Raw genomic sequence first — 26,867 nt, forward strand, 5'->3', positions numbered from 1 at the left:
TGCATTTCTTTATATTGCATGCAGAGGGACCTATGTCCAGTTTTCAACAACCTAAGTCTAATCTCACACCAAGCATCTTTGCTCCACCTCCAGACCGCAAAGGAACTTCTCTGATTAGTTACTGTCGCGATGATCACGTGATTAAGCTGGCACCAATCGGAGGCAAGGAACGCCATGCCGTAGTCTGCAAACATAATTGTCATTAGTCATGTTAGCAGAGAAAGATATGATATGATCTGCAGTGACGACAGTTATACTTACAATATCTCGGACGGTTTCTTTGACCGCCTCCTTTTTATTTACTGGTTAAGTATAGTTCTCTGGGGTGTTATAGATTGGATTGTACACAATGTATAAAATGATGTCAAATGTTTCATATGTTATAAGTGATTTTATATCGTAATTCTTCTGCGTTATCTTTAAACCATACATGTAAATTCAAAGTTACATGTATATATAGAACAACGAAATGGTATCCTCTTCATTTATCATTGTGGTTGTGTTGATAACATTGCTTCCGTGCTAGTATCACCAACATGCTCTGTCTCCATTTAAAGTAGATTGTACACGTGTTACATTCATTTAAGTGTTTCTCAATCATAATTTGTTTTACGCTTCTAGAACTATGTTTGAGGGTCGGTTATGTGAATCTCGCTTGACTATCGATTTTACACAAATTAAATGACCACCATGTTTTTTTTATGGTACACTTAAAATGTTTTATGAAGATATGACTTTCGATGTTTAGCACTGTAATGGTTTCGGACCTCTAAAGTGTATTTCTTATTTAGATATTTCATTTGTCTTAATTTTAGATCTCTTTTTCACAAATCATTTGGTAGCCTACATATTTACGCAACCTAAAACAGGCAAACAAAAATTAGAGGGTGTGTATGTGTAAGCTTTGTCATTATAAGGTCCATAATGTTTTTATCTTGATCGTAGCGATATAACCCATTATGATCGAACTGAAATATTTCGTTTATTGATTACAAACATAAATATGTTTTTCGAGTGAACATGTTCTTGCTTTTGACCCCATTTGTCTTTATTAACTGGTTAACAGGACCAAGATGCAAAACAGTAATTTTATATCTGATCTTGTGAACCTGTTTAAATATGTGTGAATAAATAAATAAATAAATAAAATAAATTAATCATTGATAAAGAAGACCGTTTATCATCTACAATGTAACAATTTTGAAGATACACAAGTGAATATGCCCCCCCCCCCGGAAAAAGAAAATAGATAAATTTAATAAAAAATTTACCACTATGTATAACAGAGTTTGACGCACTTACGAGTTGAAATAAAATTGAATCTCATACATTTTGAACCCCATTGGACACGATTTGTTAAAGGGGACATGGAGATTCATTAACTGGACACTTCAGGGAATACAAAAAGGGTGGTTAAAAATATATCATAATGGTGCTCGGTAACCCCCATTTCCGATTCATCTAAATGTTTTGGGGTGACAGATAAGAACAACATCGGACATGTCCGAGCGAATACTGTCTTTTGTAATCTTCAATCATTGGATGAGTTCCCCTACAGAAATTTAAGCGTGCCGCTTGCTAGTAACTAGCATGCGACTAGCAGGGCGCTCACTTAATAAGCGAGTGCATGCTAGCGAACAGTCCCTGCTCGCTAAAAGATCGCTTAACTATTACTCTGCACGCATATTACACGCTTATTAAGCTAGTCGCATGCTAGTTACTAGCATGCCGCAAGCTTGCGCAAGCTAGTCGCGCGCTTGCCGCAAGCTTGAACATTTCTGAAGGGGTTAAAGCATGGACCTACTACTCTGAGGTCCATGGTTCAAGAAAGGCTTTTGGATAAAGATATACGCTGAAAAGTTGCTGTTTTCATGAGAGGTGCACTCGTATCACTTGGATAGTGTCTTTCTTTCTCTCTCTCTCTCTCTCTGAAGATGTTAACGAAGTTTTTAATGAATAGAAGTACCCCCAACCAATAGAATGTATAGAACAGTGACGAGGTTTAGAACCTTTCTATCTCATGTATGAGACATCAATGTCTTCACCAGAGACTCATTATTGGGAAATTTGAAATGGCTTGATAAAGAGTTTAAGAAAGAAAGTCCTTAGGTAACTGCACTTTTTTGAAACCGCCACTATGGCTATGACGATAAATATCCTGAGTGAATGTACTTATTGGCAAGGTCCATAGACCACATTCTATCAATAATTTAAACATGTTGGAGACATACGATAAGGAGGGCACTATTGTTTTGCAGTTAGTAAACCGTTCGGAAAACATGGAAAGCAAGGTAATTTCATCTGCCCCCCCCCCCCTCCAATTCTCTCTCTCACACACGCACACATTTTCCCTACAGATGAATCTATATAAGAAGATACATGCACTTGTTCTTGCTGCTGTATCTTACGAGTTTTCACAAAGTTGCTCGAGGAAGACCATATGTTCGTAGTTGCGTTCGAACAATCGTATCAAACTCCAAGGAGAATGCACTACGTTCTCATCCTGATGGGCCTCTACGTTGCTGTGGCGCTCGGATATTCGGGTAAAGCATTATTTATTTAACATGCACACGATCTGAATAGTTATTTGAAGAGCGATGACAATGATAATGATCATCAAATGATGATCATGGTAGTAAAATATTAACTACGATAATGATATTCCAATTAGTGAAAGAATGGTTAAATGTATGAAGTTGAATAATTTGGTAAGACTAAAGGCCTGGTCCCACTGACCGACGGACACAAACGTATTCATAATGGACACAGCGGACAAGCAAAATTTCGTGGTGGTTCCATTTGTTTTCATCTGCTCCAGACAAAATGGGCAAACAATGAAATCACAGTGGACGGATGCATAATGGATGTAGAGCGTATGAAACTCGTATGCAAAGAGAACACAACGGATACATAACGTTTTCCAATAGATGGCACGATTTTTTTTCTGTTTGCATCCTCTCTGCATCCATAAGTGCAGTGGAGAAGCTTGGTCCTAATGTACTTACGAAAGCAAAGCGGATGTAAAACATTTAAAAGTGTCATCCGTAGCGTAATCATGCATACGTGTTACATGCGCTCTATGTCCTTCGAGCATCCGTCTACTTTGAGTTCATTGTTCACCAATAGTTCTTTTATTATTGTGGTGGCTGAAAACGGATAGAGCCAGCCAGAAATGTTACTTGTCCGCTGTATCCTATAGGCCTATATGTTTTGTGTCCGTCGGCCAGTGGAACAAGACCTTCACCGGAACAGATCACTCGCCTGTCAATACTGATTGGACAAGTTTCTTAAAACAAATTTAACAAAAATTGTACACTGTATATGCTTTTGTAGAATTCTGGTCATTGTATCGATCGATAAAGCCAGCTAGGGCTACACCCGAAATTAATAAGCTGCGAATCTATCCGAATACGGGAGTATTCTGTTCTCCCTGAATGCCAGAAAATTCGAGAAGCATCCCGGAACATTCGTGGAGGGATTTGGCTCGTTTTGAAATGTCTAGCTAAATACCCTTCAAAATACTGCTGGATGTGGCCACAGCAAATTTCATTCGGGGTATACTTGGATGGAATGCGTTTGGAGTCTGGGAAGCATTCGAAGTATACAGGGAATCAATTCTTCGCGATTCTGCTCAGATTCGGAACCCCTTTCGGACTTATTCGTCGCTGATTCGAGGAGGTAGAACAGAATACTCCCGAAACCACCCGCATACACGTGCTCGGATCGATTCGCAGTTGATTCCGTTCCGGTGTAAATCTAGCTTTATTAAAAACCACAGCTTCCACATGTTAGAACATCGATTATCTTGTTTAGCACGAGATCAGGTTGCCAGCCGTGCGTGAGGTAGTGGAAAATTTGTAAACAGTTTTACTGAGCACCATGAAAGCCTCCTCAAATAAAATGGCGACTTTTTCTTACACTGGAATACAATTGGTTGCGCGAGGAAAAGAAACTGACCCAAATGCCAATGCTTTGCATGCACATAACACAAGCTGGCGCGAATCGACAAAAAGAACTAATTGTGATAGATCAGTAAGACAGTGAAAAATATTTGTATTTCTAAATAAAAAATATAGACGGGTAAATATATGGTTTGACCTGTAACAATTTGATATAACTCACTCATTATCCTACTTAGAATACTATGTCAGTTGATATTCCATGATAAAGTGGGTTAAAGAATTTGTTGATACATGTAGAGTGAATATAGCTCTCCAGGGTACCATGAAAATTCAAGATGGCGCAAGAAATGGCTGCCGCGGGCTAAAAAATCCACAATTCATATATTACTTACTTAAAAAGTGCTTAGATTCGGTTTCTATTAAATGGCGTTTAATAAAAGCATCTAAAACGACTTACTCAATAATGTTCAGAATTCTACAATATCTACCTGTAGGAAATAATGTTGGTATCCAAAGTGTGGTATGGACAAGTAACATGACCAACAAGGATGGTTAGTATTTCAATTTGACAAAAAATTCCCAGGTAGATTCTAAAATTTTATCAACCATCAGCCATCTTGGATTTGAAGGCAAAGTGGATAACTACATTATCACAGTAGCCAGTCCCAAAGTATTTTGACCCTTTAAACCCTCGTGTAGACACTAAAATAATATCCACCAGGGCCCTGTTGCATAAAAGTTTATGTATTGATTTATGTCATGATTTATGTCACGATTTACGTCATATAGCATAAATCATGACATAAACACAAATAATGACATAAATCCATTGCATAAAGCTTTATGTCTTAAATCGCGACATAAAATCATGACATAAATCCATTTGAATGACATAAATTTATGTCGTGATTAAAATCAAGACATAAACGGCAGCTTTCTGCAATAAGTGACTAAAGGGTAATTATACGATCATTTTCTATAATTATGCCCTCTGTAATTTGATGATATTTTGAGTTTTACTTGGACTTTCGAAATAATTTTTGTGTCATTGGATAACATATGATGTATTCTTTCAATATTTGAAAAACGAACAATCATAAATCTTACACATTTTCCTTAGAATGATGACATAATTTATATCAACGCCACATATTTTTCAAGCACCACCCTACCTCCCAAAATGATGATAATAACTCTGACTTTCAGTCTAGAATCGCCCCTTTTGTGCTTAATTCAAATGTGATTAAAAAAGAAATTTGGTACATACATTGGGTGATTTCAATTCCAGTGTTGGCGTTGGTATTGGAATTTGAATTGCTTCCCGTAGGTTTAAAATCTATTTTGTGTGTCAGAAATCATATTGCCATGGTAACGGCATATTATATGACATAAAATTGGTAAAAAAACTTTCAGATTTAATTATACTAGATCAATTTTCAACCAATTCTCAAATTTGGTTTACATATTGAGTTTGAGGTGAAGATGTGAGAGACACATATTTTGTGTGTGTCGGAAATCATGTTGCCATGGTTACCACATACTATTTGCCCTAAATTAGGTAAAAATATATTGGTTCCTGCTTCTTGGTTAGTTTAAACCAATTCTCATGAAATTTGGCTCACACATTGGTCTCGAGGTAAAAATGTGCAGGACATATTTTTTAATGTGTCGGAATTGTGTTGCCATGGTAACAATATATGTGTCAAAAATTAGGCAAAATCTTGCGGTTCAAACTACTTCATCAGTTATGCTCATGACTTGCTCGTGGAGGTCTTGGGTAAAGATGGGCAAGACATATTTTTTTCATAGTTTGAAACTGTTGCCATTGTAAGTTTGTAACGGCTAAGGGCAAGGGTATTTATCACCTTCATTGATAGTTCTAGTTTAATGTTCCTTCCCCGCAACAAAGTGCATATAGGACGTGCCTCGTTCATTTCATCATCCTTTTTAATATCGCCTTTTCTTTGTTAACTTTCTTTATTCAGGTTCATAGTCTAAAATGGTAGGACTATAGAGGAAATACGAATTGTAATTTAAAAGAGGAAAGAAAAAGGAAATATGAAAAGGTCATCAAAATTGATAATTTATAGGTCATCCAATTCTTTTCGAAAATCTCAGATGCAGCTTCCCGCTTGCATTATTCATCTAGTTCTTAGTTAATAGTCTCGTTGGAGAAAGAGAGGTAGCATTATCACGAAAAATTCGGTCTGACAAAAAAAAGGAAAAGAAAAAAGAGTGAAATATGATATATGCTATTTCATATCATATTCAACATCTATCACAAAGATAGATTTTGTACTACAAAGTTAAAATGTTTGCTCGCTCGCAGTTTTTATAAATTTCGTCCTTTATGCCATGTCTGCCCCATAACAATTTAGATTTCCAAAGCCCCTAATTGAAAGAAAACTCCTTCACAGAGAACAATATTTGTATCAGTCATCCCCAAACCATGAACACCGATCGACAACCATGCATATATCCCTGTAATCAATGATTATTATTTTTTCTTTATAATTTCAATTTTGTATTATATAAGCATGTCATGGAACCACCTTGCCAGTGCAGTTGCGGCGAGGGTTACAAACGTGGAAGCACAATGGGGGAATTTCTTCAAGAAAATATTTGACATGAAAAAAAAAACAAATAAACAAGCCTAAATAAAAAAGAAGAGACGGGGTTTAATCCGTGCCAAAAGCTGGCCATTAGAGATGGGGCGATGGGGGGTCCACTTTAGAATATGCTCACTTATTGCCCAAATTCCAAGAGGAGTGCACATGAGGGGCCACTACTCATCACGGCTTTGTGCCTTAATTGGGACACGTTCATACCACCTGTATCCCTTAATCCATACCTCAGTCACCAATCATTTTATATTTATTCATCTTTGAGCACCTGGCCATTTTCTTTCTATCTCTCTCTCATGAAATGTAACCCCCCCCCCAAAAAAAAAAAATGCTTTATCCTTTTATCGCTTTCATTATCTCCCTCCCTCCGAGATTAGGCCACTATCATTCACGAAATTTATCTAACCAATTCTCTATACATCTCTCTATCTCTGTTAATGACTCCTTCACATTTAAACTTTTTCATTTCCCTTCTCCCATTCTAATTCACCTCGCCCCCGCTTTCTCACTTTTACTTATACAGTGTAATCTTTGCATCTCTACATACATGTAGATCTATCTCATTTTCATTTCTCGCCCTCAATCAATTACCTTCCAAATTTGACAATTCATGGGACAATATTTAGAGTTTATAAAAATAATCCTACAATTTTCTACAAATATTAATTACTATTTTAGTAGGGAAAAACAAGTGTGTTCTGAGGGGCAAATCATATCTTGACCACCCCCCCCCCCCCTATTCAATAAAAGCAACAAAGAGATGAAGCAAAAAGAATGACATTTTATGTAAATTTATTACTTTAAAAATAAATACACACTAGAAATTTGTGAAACAATTTTATCTTGTCACCTGTCCTATGACTTTATAAACATGATTAAAAGTGGAACATGGATTTAAATAAAATGTATTTTTCATATCATTATATATTATATTATTCATAGATATTTCCACTTAAAAGCGATGAAGATTTCTGTAATATCATGAAGAGGAACTCACAGTGTTGTAATTTATTCTTCTCCTTTTCTCCTCTTCCACCCCTCTTCTTTTTCTTCTTCTCTTCCTCCCCTCTTCTTTTTCTTCTTCTCTTCCTCCTTCTTGGTTGTCTTCTTTTCTACCTATTGTTCATTTGTATTATTATGACCTATCATCATTAACATTATAATAGTTTTATGATAATCATAAAATATATCCACAATGTCAATATAATGATTATTATCTTTGAAAAAATGAAAATTAGTACTTTTGTTAATGTTCAAATTTTTAGACCGTTTTTAGGATACTTGAGGGTGAACAGTAATATAATTTAGTTCCCTTGCCAGGTGCTACCAGGTCCATGACGTCACCTCTTCAACAGTCTTGACTCTTGAACAATCTGAAATAAGAAGAATCAGTGAAAACAACTTTAGCAACTCAACTTGATAACAGTAAAGTGTTCACATACATTTACATGTATGATGTATCTCTAAAAGATTATGAAAGAGCCTTTTGAGATTGCAATCACAGACATAATTAAAATAAATATAGAATGTTAAATAAAACTTGGGTAAATAGCTTTCGAATATCATTTTTTATATACTTATAATTAAAGTCAGAATATATTTAATTTCAATCAAGTCATTTGTGAAAATTTTCATATGTGGTGTTACTTGAAAATGAAAATATACCCTTCTACTACTACTATTTATTCTTAAATGCACTTAAATTGCGTTTATGCTTGTAAGCTCTCTTTGTTAGCCTCTTTGTTGAGATTCTAATAAAAAATATAAATCAACTGAATCTGAATCTCTTGCAAAAGTTAAGTGGAAAATAATTGTTACAATAGTATGGATCCAATAGCCTTCCTAGATTTTGTTTTCACTTTGACGAGTTGCATTGTTGTTGCTCTTACATATTTTTGTGAATGCATTCCATAATATCATTCATTGAAATATTAAGAGGGCTCAGTTGCCAATTGAAACTTGAATTTCTATAAAAATTCACGAGATTCATATTATCCATTTTTGTGAGTAAAATTAAGATGTATTTATTACAAGATGTAGATGAATTTTAAGAGATTTATATTTGAAAATTACTAGAACAGGACATCACGTTTGCAACTGCTCTTAAGAATAACAAATTAGACAAGAATAAATATTACCGTACAGTAGTATACTTGTATTTACAAGTAGAATATTCAATAAACACAACTTTATATAAAGACTCGCCTTCATACTAGAAAGCTTGACCCCCTGATCCAAAGAGAAATTTCTTATTCAATCGCAGACAGTGGTAGAGTGTCTGGACTTCCCTCTCCTTCCAGTTGCTGTGCCCCTTTCTCTCTTTACCTCTTCTCACCGTTTGTGTGGGTCACCTGTTAAAAAGGGAATACCAAATTTTTCATATAGTAACAGATGAGAATGAATTCATATTTACATTTTGTATAAACAACAACAACTGAAGTCCCTTCTTTAAAAAAAATATTTTTTTATCATTACAGATTTTGTCAAATATATTTGACAGGGGTGTTGGTACAGTTATACAGAATATTTTATTTTAAGGCAAATGAGGTCTAGTCTTTCAACCTCGAAATGGTTTCATGAACATACTAAGAATCGGGATTCAAATTTGAACCTTAGGGGTTGGTACAATAAGGGGTGCTAATGAGAGCAATTCTACCCATTTGTGTACCTTTATGGGTGTATCATAAGTTATATCTCTCGCTATTACCACCTGGGCCCTGTGTAATTGTAATGTTATATATCCACTTTTAAGTTACAACGGTCATTTAGGACCCGATATTTTTTAAGCCATCTTGGATTTTTGGACCTTCTTGACAACTAAACGCCCTTTCAACTTAACCCAATTTATTAATTGACCCTTTAAACTCTAGTGTAGACATCAGAATCATAAGTCTAAGATATATTTGTAATAAAGTACATCAACTTGTAAGTAACAACAGTCAATTTACAGCCCATTTTTGGAAGCCATATTTATATTACATATAATAGATATTAAAAAATGTCCGTTTATAAGTAACATAAGGCAATTTCTTACTCCATTTTCGGAAACCATCTTGGAATTTTTAATATACTAGACCACTGGTTGTCACTGTAACTTGTCCTTATATATAATTTGACCCTTAATCATATTTCACAGGCGGATATAAAATGAGCAATGCCACTTTTAAGTATCATTAGACATTTTAAAATTATTTTTGGAAGCCATATTGGATTTTTGGTCCTACCAGACCACTGACTGTTTTTAAAACATGTCCAATTTATTAATAATGATAATAGTGTATATTTGTAGAGCGCACACACCGTCAGTAGACGCTAATGGCGATAGCCGAGCAAAAGTTCTCTTTTACAATGTAAAAATTATATTTTATAGAAATTTATATAAGTACTACACAAGAACCATGAACAAGTACGATATAAGAATAATAATAATAATAATTTCACATCTGGTTCATTTACCCCAACCGATCCATCAGCCAATCATCATGCGGAACCCAGTGCCCTCTAGCTGCCCCGTTCACTGACAATTTAAGGGGTAAACCCAGTCAGTACATAACTCACAAGAGCTCTAGCAATCTGAGGACACCGGGTCCCACATGAACAGCCAGCGAACGGGAAGGGATGAATCATCTTTCTTTTAATCATAAATGGAATACAACAAAATACAATATACATTTAAAATCAATTACAATTGAAATAGGTATGTCTTAAGGTGATCTTTGAAAGTAGTATATGTCTTGATGGAGCGAAGTGAGAGAGGAAGCATATTCCATAACCTGGCTGCTGCATTCGAGAAAGCATGGTCTCCCCAGGAATGATAGGTACGGGGAGTTTGAAGCAGCTTACAATCTGTAGATCGTAAAGTGCGGATAGGATTGTATGGCCTAAGGGAATCTATTAAGTTGTTGTTTTGTGAGTCCATAGAAAAGAGAATTACAAAAATCAAGCCGAGATGTGATTAAAGCATGAATTAATTGTTCACATGCTTGTTTGTTTAAGAATTTTCGAAGAAACCCTAGGTTCCGCAATTGATATCTAACAGACTTTGATGTGCTAGATACATGTTCAACAAAAGACATATTGGTATCAAATACCACACCTAGGTTACGTACCTTAGAAACTGGCCTAATAACTTTATGGTCAATATGTATAAGCAAGCGATCATGGTTAATTTTCACTATAGACTTTTTCGAACCAAAAACAATGAATTCACTTTTATTTTCATTAAGTTTAAGACTTTACTAGTATTTTAAGTACTTTACTAGTATTTGATCCTTGAAACCAGTGGTTTAGACACCATATCGCATTTTCTAGGCCGATCTGAACTGAGCCATGTCAGCTTAAAAGGGATGGTCCAGGACGGAGATAGTAATATATCATTGGGATGAAAATTTGATCAAAATCCGATAACAAATATCCAAGTTATTGAATTTTAAAGATTTGCATTTTATATTCCGGTGAAACGGTTCTCGTCATGTCTTTATGAATATTCATTAGGTGGACTGATGATGTCATATCCCCAATTGTTCTTTTGTATTTGATTATATGAAATCAGGTTTATTAAAAATGTTCTACCAAGAACTAAATAAATTGGATTGACAACTGATCAAGAGCATTAGTTATTCATTGCCGCAACTTATTTCTTCAAAACATCTTCTATGCCAAAATGAAATGAGCTATGTGGAATTTTAGTATTAGCAGCCATTTCAGAATAATTTTATTTAATCCATCGTGAATTTGTGGACATACCAGACTATTGACTTCGCTTGTAACTTGTGTCAATGTATTATTTGACCATTTTAACCATGGCATAGACACAAAAATCATACATGTATTTTTGGATATTGAGCGCACTATGTCGGTGTTTAATAAACATGATAAAGCAGCAACAGCAATTTTAAACTCAATTTTTGGAAGCCATCCTTTGTTTTTTAACATACTTGACCACTTAATGTGCTTGTAACTTATTATTTGACCATTGAAAACATGGTCTATACATCAAATCATATGATTCAAGAGAATATGAAATGGATTATGTCCATTTTAATTATCAATAGCGTTTTTAAACTCAATTTTAGGGAGACAACTTGGATTTTTGGACACACTAGACCACTGGCTGTCCTTGCAACTTATTCCAAAGTACTTCTTCATCCTTTAAACAATTGAATAGAAACCAAATTAATGCCACTTAAGAACGTGTTGGATATATGAACTGTGGATTTTTAGCCCATGGCAGCCATTTTGGGCCATCTTGGATTTCCAAGATTTCCCACTGGTGTGCTATTACATTCACTCTAGCATGTATCAACAAATGTTTTACCCCTTATACAATGGAATATAAGCCGAAATAGGATTCTAGGGTGGATGATGACAGCGGGTCATGAGTGAGTTATATCCATTTCAGTGAATAGCGGTCATCTTGCACGCCATCTTGAAAATAATCATTTTCCAGGGTGTGGATTTTTGTATTTTAGTATGTTATTCCTGAGGTCAAATAGCACCAGAAACCGTTGAAAAATCATTGATTGCAATTTGTTTAGGGTAGGGATATTTTTGGCCGTATATTAATTGACCACTCTAAAAAAAAAACGACCATGAGAGGTAATTGGTTTCGATGCCTGACTCGAATAGTAGGGCTACAAACGAGGGGGTACATTGGACCATGGACCTATTACTAGGTCGATGATTGGACCAAGGAGATATCACCTATCTCCTTGATTGGACATCCCTTTTCCAAGGGGTCACATGCAAATTGAGCCTTCACCCTCTGTGCAAGTACATGCACCTAAACGTGCGGGTTTAGAACTTTGTTAAATTATTTTTTTTTATTTCATCTGTTGTTACAGGTAGAAGGTGTCCTGCTGGATGGAAAAACATAGGATCGGGATGTTATAATTTTCCACTAATTGTAAAAAATGAGTATCAGATTGCCGTTTCCACGTGCAAGTCGTTGGGAGGCCAAGTCTTTGTTCCAAATAGCAAAGCTGAGATCGGCATTGCCCGTATGCCCTACATAACACAACACAAGGATACCGAAATAGATGATTACATCTGGGTTGGCTGTGTGTATGATGATGCAAATATCACCTTCTTGTGTGTGGATGGCAGCAGTATAGGTCTTACCAATGCTGGTAAGTTCAGCATTTTCATAATTTCTATTGTCTTATATAGTAACCTAGTAATAATATATGTATTGTACATAGGCCTACATGTATTATGCAGAAAAAATATGCAAAGTAAAGTTGCACCTTTGAGGGTGCAGTTTGGTATTTCATTATGATAAATGGAATAAGAATTAAAAAAACGTTTTTAAGATTGCATCAAGAAAACAGTTGTAAGTGTTGCATTCGGGGAGCAAACTATGATTTTTTTCCTTATTGCGTATAAGTTACCAATAACAATGACTGTAGTAAGGAAACACAAGACGTTAAAAAAATACTAAGGAATCTAAGTATTTTATAATGAGACATTGTAATGATAACAATGAAAACATGTGTTCATTCTAAACGATCTATATTCAATTATCACATCTTACGAATTCCGAGAGAAAACTGATGAGCAAGTCGGTAAGTTTGCTCCAAAAATTTCCACCAAAGACCTTTAGCGCTGATGCCTTGTCAAGCGAAATATTACATAAGTGGACTCAAGTTTGACATTATACATCGGATCTTGTGTTAAAGGTAAATGCCATTTGTGGTAACGATCTCAAAGTGACTTCTTATAGAATCCAATATAATGGCCAACCAAGTGTCTGTTTGTATGAATGAAAAAAACATGTGCCGAAGGTTTCTGGAAGAAATTGTGTAATTGTTGAGAAATAATTAATTAATTATTTCTCAACAATTACACAATTTCGGACACTTCCCTCGGGTCTTTATTCAAGCAATATAATATACACTGTCCCACGTGTGCCTATCTGTGTTGGCGATCTTCAGTGTGATTGTTTTTAAGCTTAGATTTTATAATTTCAAAAAGTTCAGTTTATGTAACTGTACCAGATCTAGATCGACGATGATATAGTCATACTTAACCTTGGTTTTACAGACCTTCTCACGAAATCGGTATTTTACTACAACTACTGTAATTTAGCTTTAATGTAAGCATTGCAATTCTAAGTTTGACCCCCAAAAATGTCTAAATGACTGCGTGATTTATATGTTTTAAACAAATAGATATGTGGCCAAACGACCACGACTTCGGTTCCGTGAGTGCCGCTCTTCCTGGCCAAGTAGTAGCCACGTTCGTCACAGTTCCGGGTGGATTGTACGACGTAATAGTAACCAAACGTTTAGCCTTTCTAACGCTCTGTGAAGGTAAACTTGACTAATTTAATTTATCTATGTGCGATTTCATCACTTGTTATGTTTTAGTTTGCGGTGTGGGAAATACTACATATTCTATTTACACGTGGGTCTGACTTAAAAGCAAGGAACACAAAACCTGAAAATTTCAAATTGAATATATTTCTGAGCCTTCCATATGATCTGGAAGCTCAGAATTAGACGTTTATGGAAACACAGGTTTAATAGTGAAAACATCTGTTTCTTCAAGAAAGTGATTTTTGATTGAGGAACGCCCTCTAAGTGTGACGGTATGGAATTTTAAGAATCTAGCCATTGTATCAAAATTAAGTCAGCTTTTAAAGAAATATATTCGAAAATGAAACACTCAATTCTATAGTATTCCCAATATGAATTCAGTTTGTTTGTTTATCTGCGAAGAATCAAGTTATTTTCAAGTTTTTGGTTAAAAGAAATGGAACTTTGAAGCGCTCTGATTCGTTTTTGTCAGTTAGGCTTATACATGTTATACATGACATTGTATGTTGGTGACCATAAAGTATTGATTGACAACTATCCTACACTACTAACTAATTAAAATCAAATTCCTGCAAACATTTTTGAAAGAACTGTAAACTTTTACCTTGTTTCCGTCGCGTGCAGAAATTAGGATTTTAACATCGACACGACGAAATACGAAATCATACATATAGCAAAGGGGGGAAACTTTAAACATGTTAACAACTCAATGATACGTGTACAACTGTTTACATTACACTTATTTAAAGCACACTTTGCTTATTTTTCTAGGCTATTTAGAGTATTGATAAATCATTGTTATAAATAAAAAGGGGAAAAGATTTTTATTGTGTCCCATGACATTTCATCTTGGCTTGTGTCACGCTCTTAAAAAATGTTTTTTATATTTTCTTTTTGGGAGCCCCTATGGCTTACTTTGATAATGGTGAGTAAAATATAAAAACGACAGTGTCGGACTTGAAATTGGAACCTTTTTTAGGATTAGAAATGAACTCACAAACTTCACTTTTCCTCCGATGCGGCTCGTAAATAAAAAAGTGTTGTTGCCATGGTAATGAATTTGTTTTCTATTTGTGTTTTCATTTATTTAAATGTCCTTCATCAAAGTTATAGTTAGAAGCCTCTTGATTTAAAATGATCTCTACTGAAATGAAAGTGGGTAAATTTTCGTCTTGTCACGCCCTCAGTACTTTAGGTACTCGCACAGCTCTGTCTTTATTGATTTTGTGACATATGACGTCACAGACTTCAATATCATAGACTTCGACATTTCAGAAATTTTATTCAAAAGTCTTATTCGAAATTATTTTTGAAAAATTGGTGTATTTTTTTCATAAGTGATAAAAAATATTTGTCGTTTTATATTCATACCTATTTACCAGAATTTAGTATCACTGTGACAGTTAGGCTAATTTGTGCAAAGGATCAGGAAGGTATTGGGATTGGTCTATGGCTTTATTTAATATAAAGCATGACAAAGTTATTTTTCTCGTATACCGTGTGTGTAAGTATTATAAACATCGTACTATATAAATCCCATGCAGTGGAACCTCTTCCAGATCCTCCGCAGCTAGAAGCTCGTCCCACATCAAGTGTCTTTGCTCAAGCAACCGATCGCAAAGGACGTGCTCCGATTGGCTACTGTGGCAATGATCACGTGATGAAGCTTGCACCCATAGGAGGCAAGGCACAATACGCCGTGGTTTGTAAAGACAAATGCTATTAGACTTTCTACGAACAAGATCTGTCGGAATTGTGAAACAAATGGTGATGAATAGCAGTTGTGTAGCATTATATAACAACACTCAATATGCATCCCATCAATGCCGTGTAAACGATAAGGTTGCTCGCAAGAAAATGCTGTAATGCTAATTGCTATCACTAATTCCTCAGGATTGCGGACCACTGATTACAGCATTTTAGTATTCAGTTATCAAGTAACGGAATGGCACATCTAAATTTAACTTTGTTCATTTCAACCCCCGGGATATTTGTTTTACCTATGCTAATTTTATATGCTTACAACGCGGAATAAGGGCTATATCAGCTGTTAACTTTAATGTCTCAATTTTCTTTGTTTTTTTTTCTCACGTTGTAATGTCTCTAAAACTATATTAATCTCTTTTAAGAAAAAGCACATATATGTCTTGGAATCTTTACCCCTTTCAGAGAGTGTTAGTCACTCTGTTGGTTAAATCAACCTTATGCCAGGAGCATTAATTTTAGCTTGGTCACGTATAGAAATATTGGTGTACTTGTAACTGAAATGGGCTCAAATTATCGATTTTTTTCCTAATGTATTATACTGTATTTTTTTGTTTGCATTTTGGTGGTGTTGTTGTTTTGCCCCTCGAATTTTTCACTTTTGTATGGTATTCTGACTACTTGATTGGTCTCCATGGTACGTTATTAATGTGGAGCGTTGTGGCCTAGTGGATAAGTCTTCTGACTTTGAAACAGAAGGTCGTGGGTTCGAATCCCAGCCATGGCGTAAATTCCTTCAGCAAGAAATGTATCCACATTGTGCTGCAATCGACCCAGGTGAGGTAAATGGGTACCCGGCAGGATTAATTCCTTGAATGCATGAGCGCTGAGAGGCAGCTCGAGCTAAAGCCGGGGTAATAATAATAACAACGCGCCTCGGAATAGAATATTTCTAGATAGATGGCGTGTATAAATGCCTATTATTATTATTATTATTACCTTTAGTTATTACATTTGATTTCATCCTCCCTATCTGCATGATCTGTCAAATGATCCACTTGAGATTATTTCTGTTCGAATTGTAAATGATAATTAATCATTGCCTAAAGGGAATCCAACCCAGATAAAATGTGTTTTAGGGGTAAATGAAAAATCAGACAAGTTGATGGTGAAATTTTGAAGAAGTTCGGACACAGCTACTCCTCCAGGTACTCCGATCCATTAAATGCATACATATAAAAAAAACATTACTTCAAAATATTCATCTTTATTTCGTGAGAACATAAAACAATTACCAGGATAATATTTAGATTACTTCCTCAGAGTTTAGAATGGGAACTTAGGTGAAAACCAAAAATCCGTGATATTTAAGTACATGGCCTGTTGGAAAGTTGTCCTTGCCCCTTGTCATTATTTTCTTACCGACTTGCCAATCTGAAATCTACATAGCCTTGGTGGTCTCAATTTTAAAGCAGCTATAACTTTCTTGATGCTTTTCCGATTTCTTTCACAAACTTTCATCATCCCATTTTATTCAGTTTTCTTCCAACACAACATTTAAGAAAATTAATTTCTATCTTCATTCTTATACTGATTTTATTGTTGAGTTTGTTGGAAATGTCCATTTATCATTAAACGACTACTGAATAAATTATCATGAAAGCGTTTTTTGTTATATATCTATTTTTGTTCATTTTTCTTCTTATTCCCTTTCTTCTTTTTTTTTCTATTTTTTTATCTCCTTCTACCTCACTGTTTTACACCACCAAACTGACTGTCTCTACCGAACTCCGTTCAGGCGTCACAAAAAAGGAGTTTGGGATTTTTGGGGAATCCCTTCTTTTCTTAATCATGTCCACAATGCATAACGACTAGTTCTAGTAACGACACAAATCGTTGAAAATCAATTTACCTGGATATAAATATGAAATAAACACTACATGTACCTCGTAAAAAGCTATATAAAAACATTAAAATGAAGTAGTTAATTATCACCATCTTACTCAAACGCGATTAAGGCACGTGTTAAGGTATTCTGATCGTTAAGTAACTGCACGCTTTTATATCGTCTCATGGCATGATTAAATATTTGTAGCGTCTGAAACTTTGTTGCCATTTTGTTTCGTGTTGTTGTTAAGATAGACGGTAAGCGCATTCAAGTACATTTCATCATGCTAACAGGGCATGGGTGTGCCGCCTCAGGAGATAACAACTCCTCCACCTGAACCACTGATTTTCAAATATACAGTAAAATAAACGACAATAGCAAAATATGAAAGAGAGCTAGAAAAAGGAGGTAAAGAAAATAAATGTGAAAAGACAGAAAACTATAAAAAAAAAAAAAAAAAAAAAAGGATATTGGTCGAGGAACAGCTAATTTCCTGTCTTCATTTTCCAAACAAGTCAACTTCTTGGGTATTTCAATAAATCTAAACCTTTTCCTCTTGTCCCAGACACGTCGACTTGACTAGTTCCAATAACTCGTCTCATTGTCTTCTTAACTCGTCATCTGGTAGGCACCTATAAGCTTTCGTATTACCAAGCTGATTCCCACATTATTGACTAATTAAGGCGTGAAGGTTATGATAGGGATGGAAGATACCTCCAAGGGGTACTACAACCTAGAAATTATTACATCTTAATAAACAGAGTAAATTCTGCGAGAAAAGCGCAAAAAAAATCATCACAATGGTCTTAGTTTAAAAAAAGGTTATTGAAATTAGACAATATTATTGGTGAAATGAGTTAAATGCATGACGTCATTAATGTGTATTAGTTGGGCTGAGGATGATTATGTCCTCATTCTCTTTTTTATTATTTCTTTCCATCAAATAAACATTTTTTCATATTTTAATAGTAATACAAGATTAGCATTTATGTGGCGATTATCTAGTTTCCTATTCAATGGCGCACTATACATGTACAGTTGGGGCCAAAAGTTTACATACACCTAGTAGACAAATAGTGATCCTCGAATTTTTACACTTTCACTCATTCCTGCCAAAATATAATTTCATAGATGTAGACAAGTATGGTCTCTTCTAAATATACCTGGCATATACCTCAAATAAAAACACTTGGAGACATATATATGGTTCATAATAGATATATTTCCAGTTTATTGGAGGGTCAAAAGTTTACATACACCAGCCCTAATTCTTGGTAGCACTGCCTCCATCCGTCTTCACATCTCTCAGTCGACGTGGACAACTGGACACTAGCTTCTTGCAGACGTCTCCTGAGATTTTGACCTCTCCTCTTGGCAGATGGCATACAAATGTGTCACATTCCTTGGTTTCCTTGACCGAACATGCTTTTTGAGTTCTCTCCATAGGTTTTCAATAGGGTTCAGGTCTGGACTTGAGTATTTCGGGTCACCGTCATGTTGGAACCCAATTGTGACTAAGATTGAGGTTCTTAGCGGACCTTTTCAGGTTCAGCTGAAGGATTTTCAGGTCGTCCTCTTTCTTCATGGTGCCATCAATCTTCTGGAGTGAGCCAGTACCACTTGCTGCAAAGCATCCCCACATTATGATGCTGCCTCTGCCACTGCCCAAGTGTTCATTAGCATACTTCAGTCTGGCTTTACGGTGTCGGTCCTGGAGAAGAGGCTTCTTCCTAGCTCTGCAGCCTCTCAGTCCATGATCATGGAGGACCCGCTTGATGGTAGAGGGGGATACCTTGCTTCCTGAAGCCTCCAGATCCTGGCAAATCCTTTTTTGCCATCCATGGGATAAGCTGAACTATACGCACAAGTCTGTGTTCTACTGTCCGGTTGAGTTTTCGCTTTCTCCCTGATCTTGGTAGATTCAGCACTGTGCCAAGAGTGTTATGCTTGCGTATTATGGTTTGCACCGAAGCACGAGGCATGATTAGAGACTTTGATATGACTCCTAAAGATGAACCGGACTTGTGTAAATCAACAGCACGCTGCCTAAGGTCTTTGGTATATTGCTTTGAATTCCCCATGGTGCTAATGTTGAGTGCTGATCAACGTGGTATTGGTGGTAGCATTTATAGATACCAACACTGAATCACTGCAGGAACTTCTGGTCAACATTTTTTACCATTAGGCTATTCAAAAGACAAAACCCTATTCATCAGGTCAAAATTTAGCTTTCCTTGACAAAGATGGAATGTGAATCATGCTTCAAATGTCCAAGGAAGAGGTATGCATAATTCTGCGGTCATTTTTCAAATGACATAGCATTATCACATTTCTCAAGTCATTAAAAAGGAAATCAAGTCCACCTGAAAGCCATGGCACCTCTTTTAAAACACATTTTATCACTTCAACAGTGAACTGTATGTAAACTTTTGACCCATTGATTTTTCAGAAATATAGATATTATAAACCATGTTACATATATCTGAGTATTTTATATGAAATATTCACCTTGGGCATAAAGTATTTGGATAATTCTTCTGATCTAATTGGCAATTCAACTGGTTGAGTGACAAAAAATGATGAAAAAATGAGAAAAATAATTTTTTCACCAGGTGTATGTAAACTTATGGCCCCAACTGTATATTACATCGGATATTGCTCCGGCCGCTAAAGGGGCTTGGTGCATTCAAAAAATTAATCTTGCCGGTACCCATTTACCTCACCTTTGTTGAGTGAGGTACAACGTGGGTAAATCTCTTGCTGAAGGAAAACACGTCATGGCTGGGATTCGAACCCACGTCCCTAGGCAACGCCTCTCCCTTTTAATAGAATCAGTTTCTGCAATGATTTTCTTCCACAGTGAAAAAAAGTTGTCAATCCTGTTTCCATATTCTTAGATAACAAAATTTGAATAAGCATAATTTCATATGATAAAAATACATATATAAACAATAAGTGGCTGGGAAGATGGCATCATAAACTTGCCTATAATTGCATATTGATGAAGACATGTATACATATTACACACATAACTGTTTGACCGAATTAATGCGACACTTTCAATTGTCATAATTTTGTCATTCCTCGATTAATTTTGATGTAATTGTTACTATTCCATTTCTCTGAATTTCCCTTAATGTTAAAATCGCATCATCATCCTGAAGTGCCCTTCTGGGAAATTTTAAAAATTCCTTCTCTGGATTTCCGGACGAAGAAAAGCTAGAACCATCTTGATAACCAAATCCGAATAAACAATGAAAAGATTGAAATAGTTTCAAACTATTAACGCCTAGGTATACGACTATATACAACAAATTAACTTGGGCAATGAAAGGAAACCAAAGGATTTTTTTATTCGGAAGCTACTAAGCTTTAGATTTGTCAAGAAGATCATGAATTTGTTTTTTAAATCAGTGATTGAAAGCGTTGCGATTTTTGGCTGCATGCGGTATAACAGTGCTAAACTTAAAGATAAGAGGAAACTGAAAAGAAGTGTGAAGTAAGCAGGCAAAATCCAGAAGACAGAAAAGAATTTGACCTGGACCTGATCTGTCAGGAAATAACTCTAAATAAGGCAACTGAAGTATTCAGAGATAAATCACATCCTCTAGATATTAATTACACTCTAAAAAAAATTATGTAAAAGTGCTCAATGAGGGTGATTATGTGCCCAACCAACATTGGGCATTTCTTTTGGGGAGTTTTACTTATCCAGTGCGATAAAAAAATTTGCCCATGCTAAAGTAATTTCTGCTTATGTTTTAACCTTACTGGGCAATATGCTTCCCGCATTGGGTAAAATACAGCCCCAAAGTGGTTGGACACATAATTACCGTCGTGGCGGTAGAAGTTTTACCCAATACTTTTTACAGTGTATGTTATGTTAAGAAGTGGAAAACGATGGCGGTCTGTTACCATCGTTACGGCAGATACCACCCGATATCTTCACTCATGAGTGCCCACTTCTTTCCGTCTCTTAAACTCAATGGCCTGAATAGATTTTTCCGTCCCTCTTTCTTTCTTATCCTTAATTCTTCCTTCCTTCCTACCTACCCTTCTTTCTTTTTGCTATTTCTTTCTATTTTTCTTTCTTTTCTCTCTTCCATTCCCTTTTTATCTCTCTTTTTCCCTCTTTCTTCATATTTGATTATGATCCATGTTAGTAAGTGTACATGAATACGCTACCAAATCATAAAAAGAACTCATCTAAAATGTAAAATATGCAGTCAACCAAGTTTGATAACCATCTTGAAATTGACGAATTTCATCAAAGAATTTGCAAACTAACCCTTATGGAACAAACACAGTGTTACCACAGTGTGTACCACAGTGTGTAACACAGGGTGTACCACAGTGTGTACCACAGTGTGTAACACAGTGTGTACCACAGTGTGTAACACAGTGTGTACCACAGTGTGTAACACAGTGTGTACCACAGTGTGTTCACAGCGTGTACCACATGTGTTTAATATATTATTTTGGGACGTGTGGTAACACTGTGTTTACAACACTGTGTAACACAGTGTTGCCACACAGTCGCCACATAGTCCGAAACACATATTAAACACACTGTGTACCACACGTTTATAACCACATAGTCCTCTACACTGTGGCATTCACCACATAGTCCACCACACTATGACATACACCACATAGTCCACCACACTATGACATCAACCACATAGTCCACCACACTATGACATATACCACAGAGTCCACCACACTATGACATATACCACAGAGTCCACCACACTATGACATGCACCACATAGTCCACCACACTATGACATACACCACATAGTCCACCACACTATGACATATACCACATAGTCCACCACACTATGACATATACCACATAGTCCACCACACTATGACATACACCACAGAGTCCACCACACTATGACATATACCACAGAGTCCACCCCACTATGACATATACCACAGAGTCCACCACACTATGACATACACCACATACTCCCCCACACTATGACATACACCACATAGTCCCCCACACTATGGTGCTCATCTTACTGTGATGTCTACCACACAGTCCACCACACGGACATTGACTACACAATCCACTAAACTGTGGTATGCATGTGCCACTAGCTCATTTACCACATGCAGTCCATTACATACCCATGCAGCACATACCATGTAGACCACTGCAACACAGGCCAACTGGAACGAAGCACAGTGTCCCGCAATCTTGACCACAAAAGTATACCATCATTGCCAATTAGTGCTGATCTCAATACGAGTGGAAGCTAATAATAGTGTCACCAATTCAAATCAAATTTTAGAATATATCTTTCATCATTTTGCATACCCAGTTGTAAAAAAAGAAAAAAAAATCAACACTAAAAATTTCCATCCTCCTGATCACAACATAATTGATTTGAGAATTTGTCTGTTGTCACTGGCTGTAGGTACTTGGGTGGTTGTATCATGGTAGACATTGTGCTTTGGTCCCAATCTGAAGAGTAGGGAGAGCAATCCACAAGACACGAGAAAATATAATTAGAAATAAAAAATGAAAAAATTCATTTCGTTCAGTTTAATAAACAGTAATAAAATAAAAGCAACATGAAAATAACTGGGTCATAAATACCAGCACAGTGAATACAAACATGAATTTTTCTCCTCGATTTTCACAAGTAAACATACGTTGTGGAATGAAATTGTTTGGGGAAAACAAGCCTGGTATGAAATATTTCTTAAATGTAAACATATTAACGGGGTACTCCAGGCTGACATAATACAATTTTAACAAATAAAGTAAAATGAGAAACAAAATACTGAAAATTTCATAAAAATCTGACAAGGATGACAAAGTCATTACATTTTTAACTTTTGCATTACTAGGGCAAAACAGTGCTATGCATGTCTTCATGAATATGCAATGAGCAAGCTGATGATATCCCCACGTAATCTTTTGTATTTTATTTCAAAAAATTATATTTAGTCAAATTTTGTCACCAAATATAATTAAAAAAATTGGATTGACAACTGATTTAGTTTGTAAGAAAATCATTGTGCCAACTTATTTTGTTACAAGGGAGACATGTCGTGTACACATGTAGGAAAATATGAAATGATCATGATTTTATTAAATAAAATAAGAAAAAGGAAGGTGGGGACATCATTAGTCAACCTATTGCACATTCATGATGACTTGCATATGACTATTTTCACAAAATATTGCTAAGCTTGAAATTCTATAACTTCACTATTTGCTGTCAGATTTTCAGCGTTTTGCTCGGTGGATTTTACTATATTTATTTTGATATGTACCCCTTTAAGGTATCTAACATTTATGAGTCTATATTCTGACAAATTTATCTTTGAGGTTGTTCTTTCATTCAAATGCAAGTATCTTCATTCGAAACAAGATTTGCAAGGTTACAAGTGATGAAAACACCGAACTAAAATAACCTGTTTAACCTTAAAAGAAAAGGTTACTTGAAAAAAAAAAACAAGTGGAACGCCTCTGACAGTCCAGTCCACGTCCTGGACGATTTTTACTGATTGGGCAAACCATAACCAACACACGCCCGGGCCCGCGCCCTCCACTGATTCACTTACCCCCAGTGATTCACTTTACCCACTGATTCACTTTCCCCGAAAAAAAAATGACTATTCAGGGTGTGTGTATGCGTGTACTGTTATGGGGTTGTAGTGTGCTGGGTGCAGTGTTTGGTAGTCGTGTCGTACAAAATAACAACAGTCCAGGAGGTGGACTACTGACAGTCTCGCCTGCGTCACGCAATTCAATATAGCAACAATGCTGACTTTGAATAAAAACAGTGATACTTTATTACCCTAATGTTCAAGTTTACTTTCAAAGTTATGAAGACATTTCTAAAATTACTCCCAACATAGTCAAAGTTAAATGACATTTGACCTTAATCATTTGACTAAAAACTAGTGCAAGACTATCAATGATACTTGATTACCCTTATATCCAAGTTTCATGAACCAGATCCATAATCTTTCAAAGTTATGACATTTAAAAAAATATCTCGAGCATGGTCACAGTTCATTGACCCTAAGTGACCTTTGACCTTAATCATGTGACCTAAAACTCATGCAAGATGATAAGTGAAACTTAAAGCTTGTGTATAGTTTTGGTAAATCCACCAAAATGCACCTATCACTATTCCAATTCATTGCTAGCTAATATGAATGGATATGCCCTATAACAGTTATGTGGAGGATATGAAATGAAAATGTGTTTTACAGGATAAATTTTGCAATTTTACATGGAAATTTAACTTGATCGGGTCACCCGATCTAATTAGAATATCTGTGCGTTTTTGTCTTTCAATTAAATCCTATTCCAAATCATGGAATGGGCTTAAACTTTTAAGATATGTTCTTTGTCTGTAACTTTTGGATATCTCATCACTAAATTTATAAAATAAGCGCTTGAATGCCCATTTTTTAAATTTAAAACAAGCATCGCCGAGAGAGGGCGCTATATATCCAAGATTTGAATATTTGAAATTTTCTCAGAGAAGTGCAGTTGGAAAAATATCTAACGGTCTCTACGCTTCAGTAAGACTGTCATATTAGATGATATTCGATTATCAATCACATTATTGACCCTTTACCAAAGCTATACACAGGCTTTAAATACTCATGTCCAATTTTCCTAAACTAGGTCGATAAAATTCCAAAGTTAAGATGACATCTCAAAAACTTTGGTTAAAGATTTCAATTTTGATAACCAAACATGGTCAAATTTTATTGACCATAAATGATCATTGGCCTTGACAATGTGACCTGAAACTCATTGTCAGTGGTACTTGATTACCCTTATGTTCAAGTTCATGAAATAGGATCATGATGATGACAGTTAAAAAAATTAACAGTTCAGGTTTCAGTGCTGTGACCTTTGACTTTGATCATGTGACCTGACAGGCTGACACTAATGTAAGATTATCAGCAATTTAACTTTTGTACAAGTTTCATAAAATAGGCCCTTATATTTTTAAAGTTATGACATAAAAAAAACTTAGACCCTAAATGAACTTGATCATTCAACCTGGACACTCATGCAAGATGATCAGTGATACTTCGTTACACTTATGTCCAAGTTTCATGAACTAGGTCCATATACTTCCTAACTCCTAAGTTATGACATTTCAAAAACTTAACCTTGGTTAAGATTTCAATGTTGACGACGACGCCGCCGTAGTCGGAAAAGCAACGCCTATACATGTAGTAAAGCAAATCCCTACCATCACAGAGAGTTGTGAAATTTCGAAACAGGAACAAGTAACCAACATTTATTTTTCAAAAATAAGAACACTTTGCATATATTTTGCCTTTTCACACCTATATACAAATATCAGAAAAATATGAACAAGAGCCAAAAAATGTCCACAAATCTCTTGCATGAAGTGCATATACTAGCGTCCATATAGCTGCATATAAGTATTCCTTTGTATTAGTTGGAACTTGGAAACAGTATCAAACGGAAGGCACATGGCAAGAAAATGATTTGTCATAGTATAAATATAAAAATATATCAATCTGAGTTTGATGAATATCACAAGGTGATAAAGCAGGAGTTGGCATGTCATGATAAATTTTGAAAGCACACACTATATAAACCTGAGTTGGCTGTATTAGCAGACATGTCATAATACATGAAAGACATTTTCGTGTAATATATACCCATGATCAGAATAAAATGGGTTTTTTAATGACTCGTATGAGGCAATATTAAGGCTTATTTCCAAACAAAAAAAAAGGTATCACACTTAAACCTGCTTTTCTGCACGTCTTCGAGATGCACGGACATCTTTCAGCTTCTGGCCCATGCGTGCACGTACTTGGCCCGTGGAAGTGCAGGGAAATTGTTGTCATGCTTGTTGTGTGTGCTGAATATAAGAAAATGAAAGGACACAAAAACTGGCTCAAAGTCTCAAACTTTTATCAAAGACTCTACATCATATATAAATATTAATTAAAGCCAAGTCAAGTTCCGTCTGTTTGTGACTGTTGGTTACTCAGCTGCAGTGGAGTATCTAAGAGTCACAAACACAACAAAAAAACATGCATACTCATGAAACAGGATTATAATATTAGGGGCGGATAAGTTAAAGCAAGAAAATCAAGATTTCAGGCTCGGTAATCTTATTTCTATAGTCCTACTTGATTGAAAATATCTTATGAAATGACAAGGAAGTGACTTAAAGGAAATTAAGTTCTTAAACTGGTTGATTGTCTAAGCCTTTGACTCTGTGAATTTCTAATTTTTTTGGTCCGCCGCTCTGGAAGAAATTGTACCGGTGACAGGCAGCATCATTGTAAAATGTAAAATGACAAGACATTTGTGAAGATCAATCACTTACTTAAAACATTAAAATGTTTTCTATGGTTACGTAGATTCAAATCAAAGTCGGTGTCCTTTTCCTCCGTTTTC

General features: G+C 35.6%; 1 protein-coding gene across 1 annotated transcript; it reads left to right on the forward strand.

Annotated features, from left to right (window-relative positions):
* Positions 1 to 2,384: 2,384 nt before the first annotated feature.
* LOC121412931 lies at positions 2,385 to 19,043 on the forward strand. The gene is made up of 5 exons (XM_041605694.1): positions 2,385 to 2,543; positions 12,370 to 12,654; positions 13,696 to 13,836; positions 15,387 to 15,548; positions 18,892 to 19,043. The coding sequence occupies exons 1-5, from the start codon at positions 2,441 to 2,443 to the stop codon at positions 19,041 to 19,043; spliced, it is 843 nt and encodes a 280-aa protein (XP_041461628.1). The 5' UTR covers positions 2,385 to 2,440.
* The last annotated feature ends 7,824 nt before the right edge of the window (positions 19,044 to 26,867 follow it).

Source organism: Lytechinus variegatus, chromosome 4, assembly GCF_018143015.1.
Source record: "Lytechinus variegatus isolate NC3 chromosome 4, Lvar_3.0, whole genome shotgun sequence".
Lineage (NCBI taxonomy): Eukaryota > Metazoa > Echinodermata > Echinoidea > Temnopleuroida > Toxopneustidae > Lytechinus > Lytechinus variegatus.

What these genes read in the sequence shown, in the direction of transcription:
- LOC121412931 (XM_041605694.1), top strand. Translation starts at nt 2,441, where the DNA reads ATGTTCGTAGTTGCGTTCGAACAATCGTATCAAACTCCAAGGAGAATG. An exon ending in TATAGGTCTTACCAATGCTG is followed by an intron (nt 12,655 to 13,695) that starts GTAAGTTCAGCA and finishes TTAAACAAATAG; the next exon opens with ATATGTGGCCAAACGACCAC. An exon ending in GGCACAATACGCCGTGGTTT is followed by an intron (nt 15,549 to 18,891) that starts GTAAAGACAAAT and finishes GGTTTTCAATAG; the next exon opens with GGTTCAGGTCTGGACTTGAG.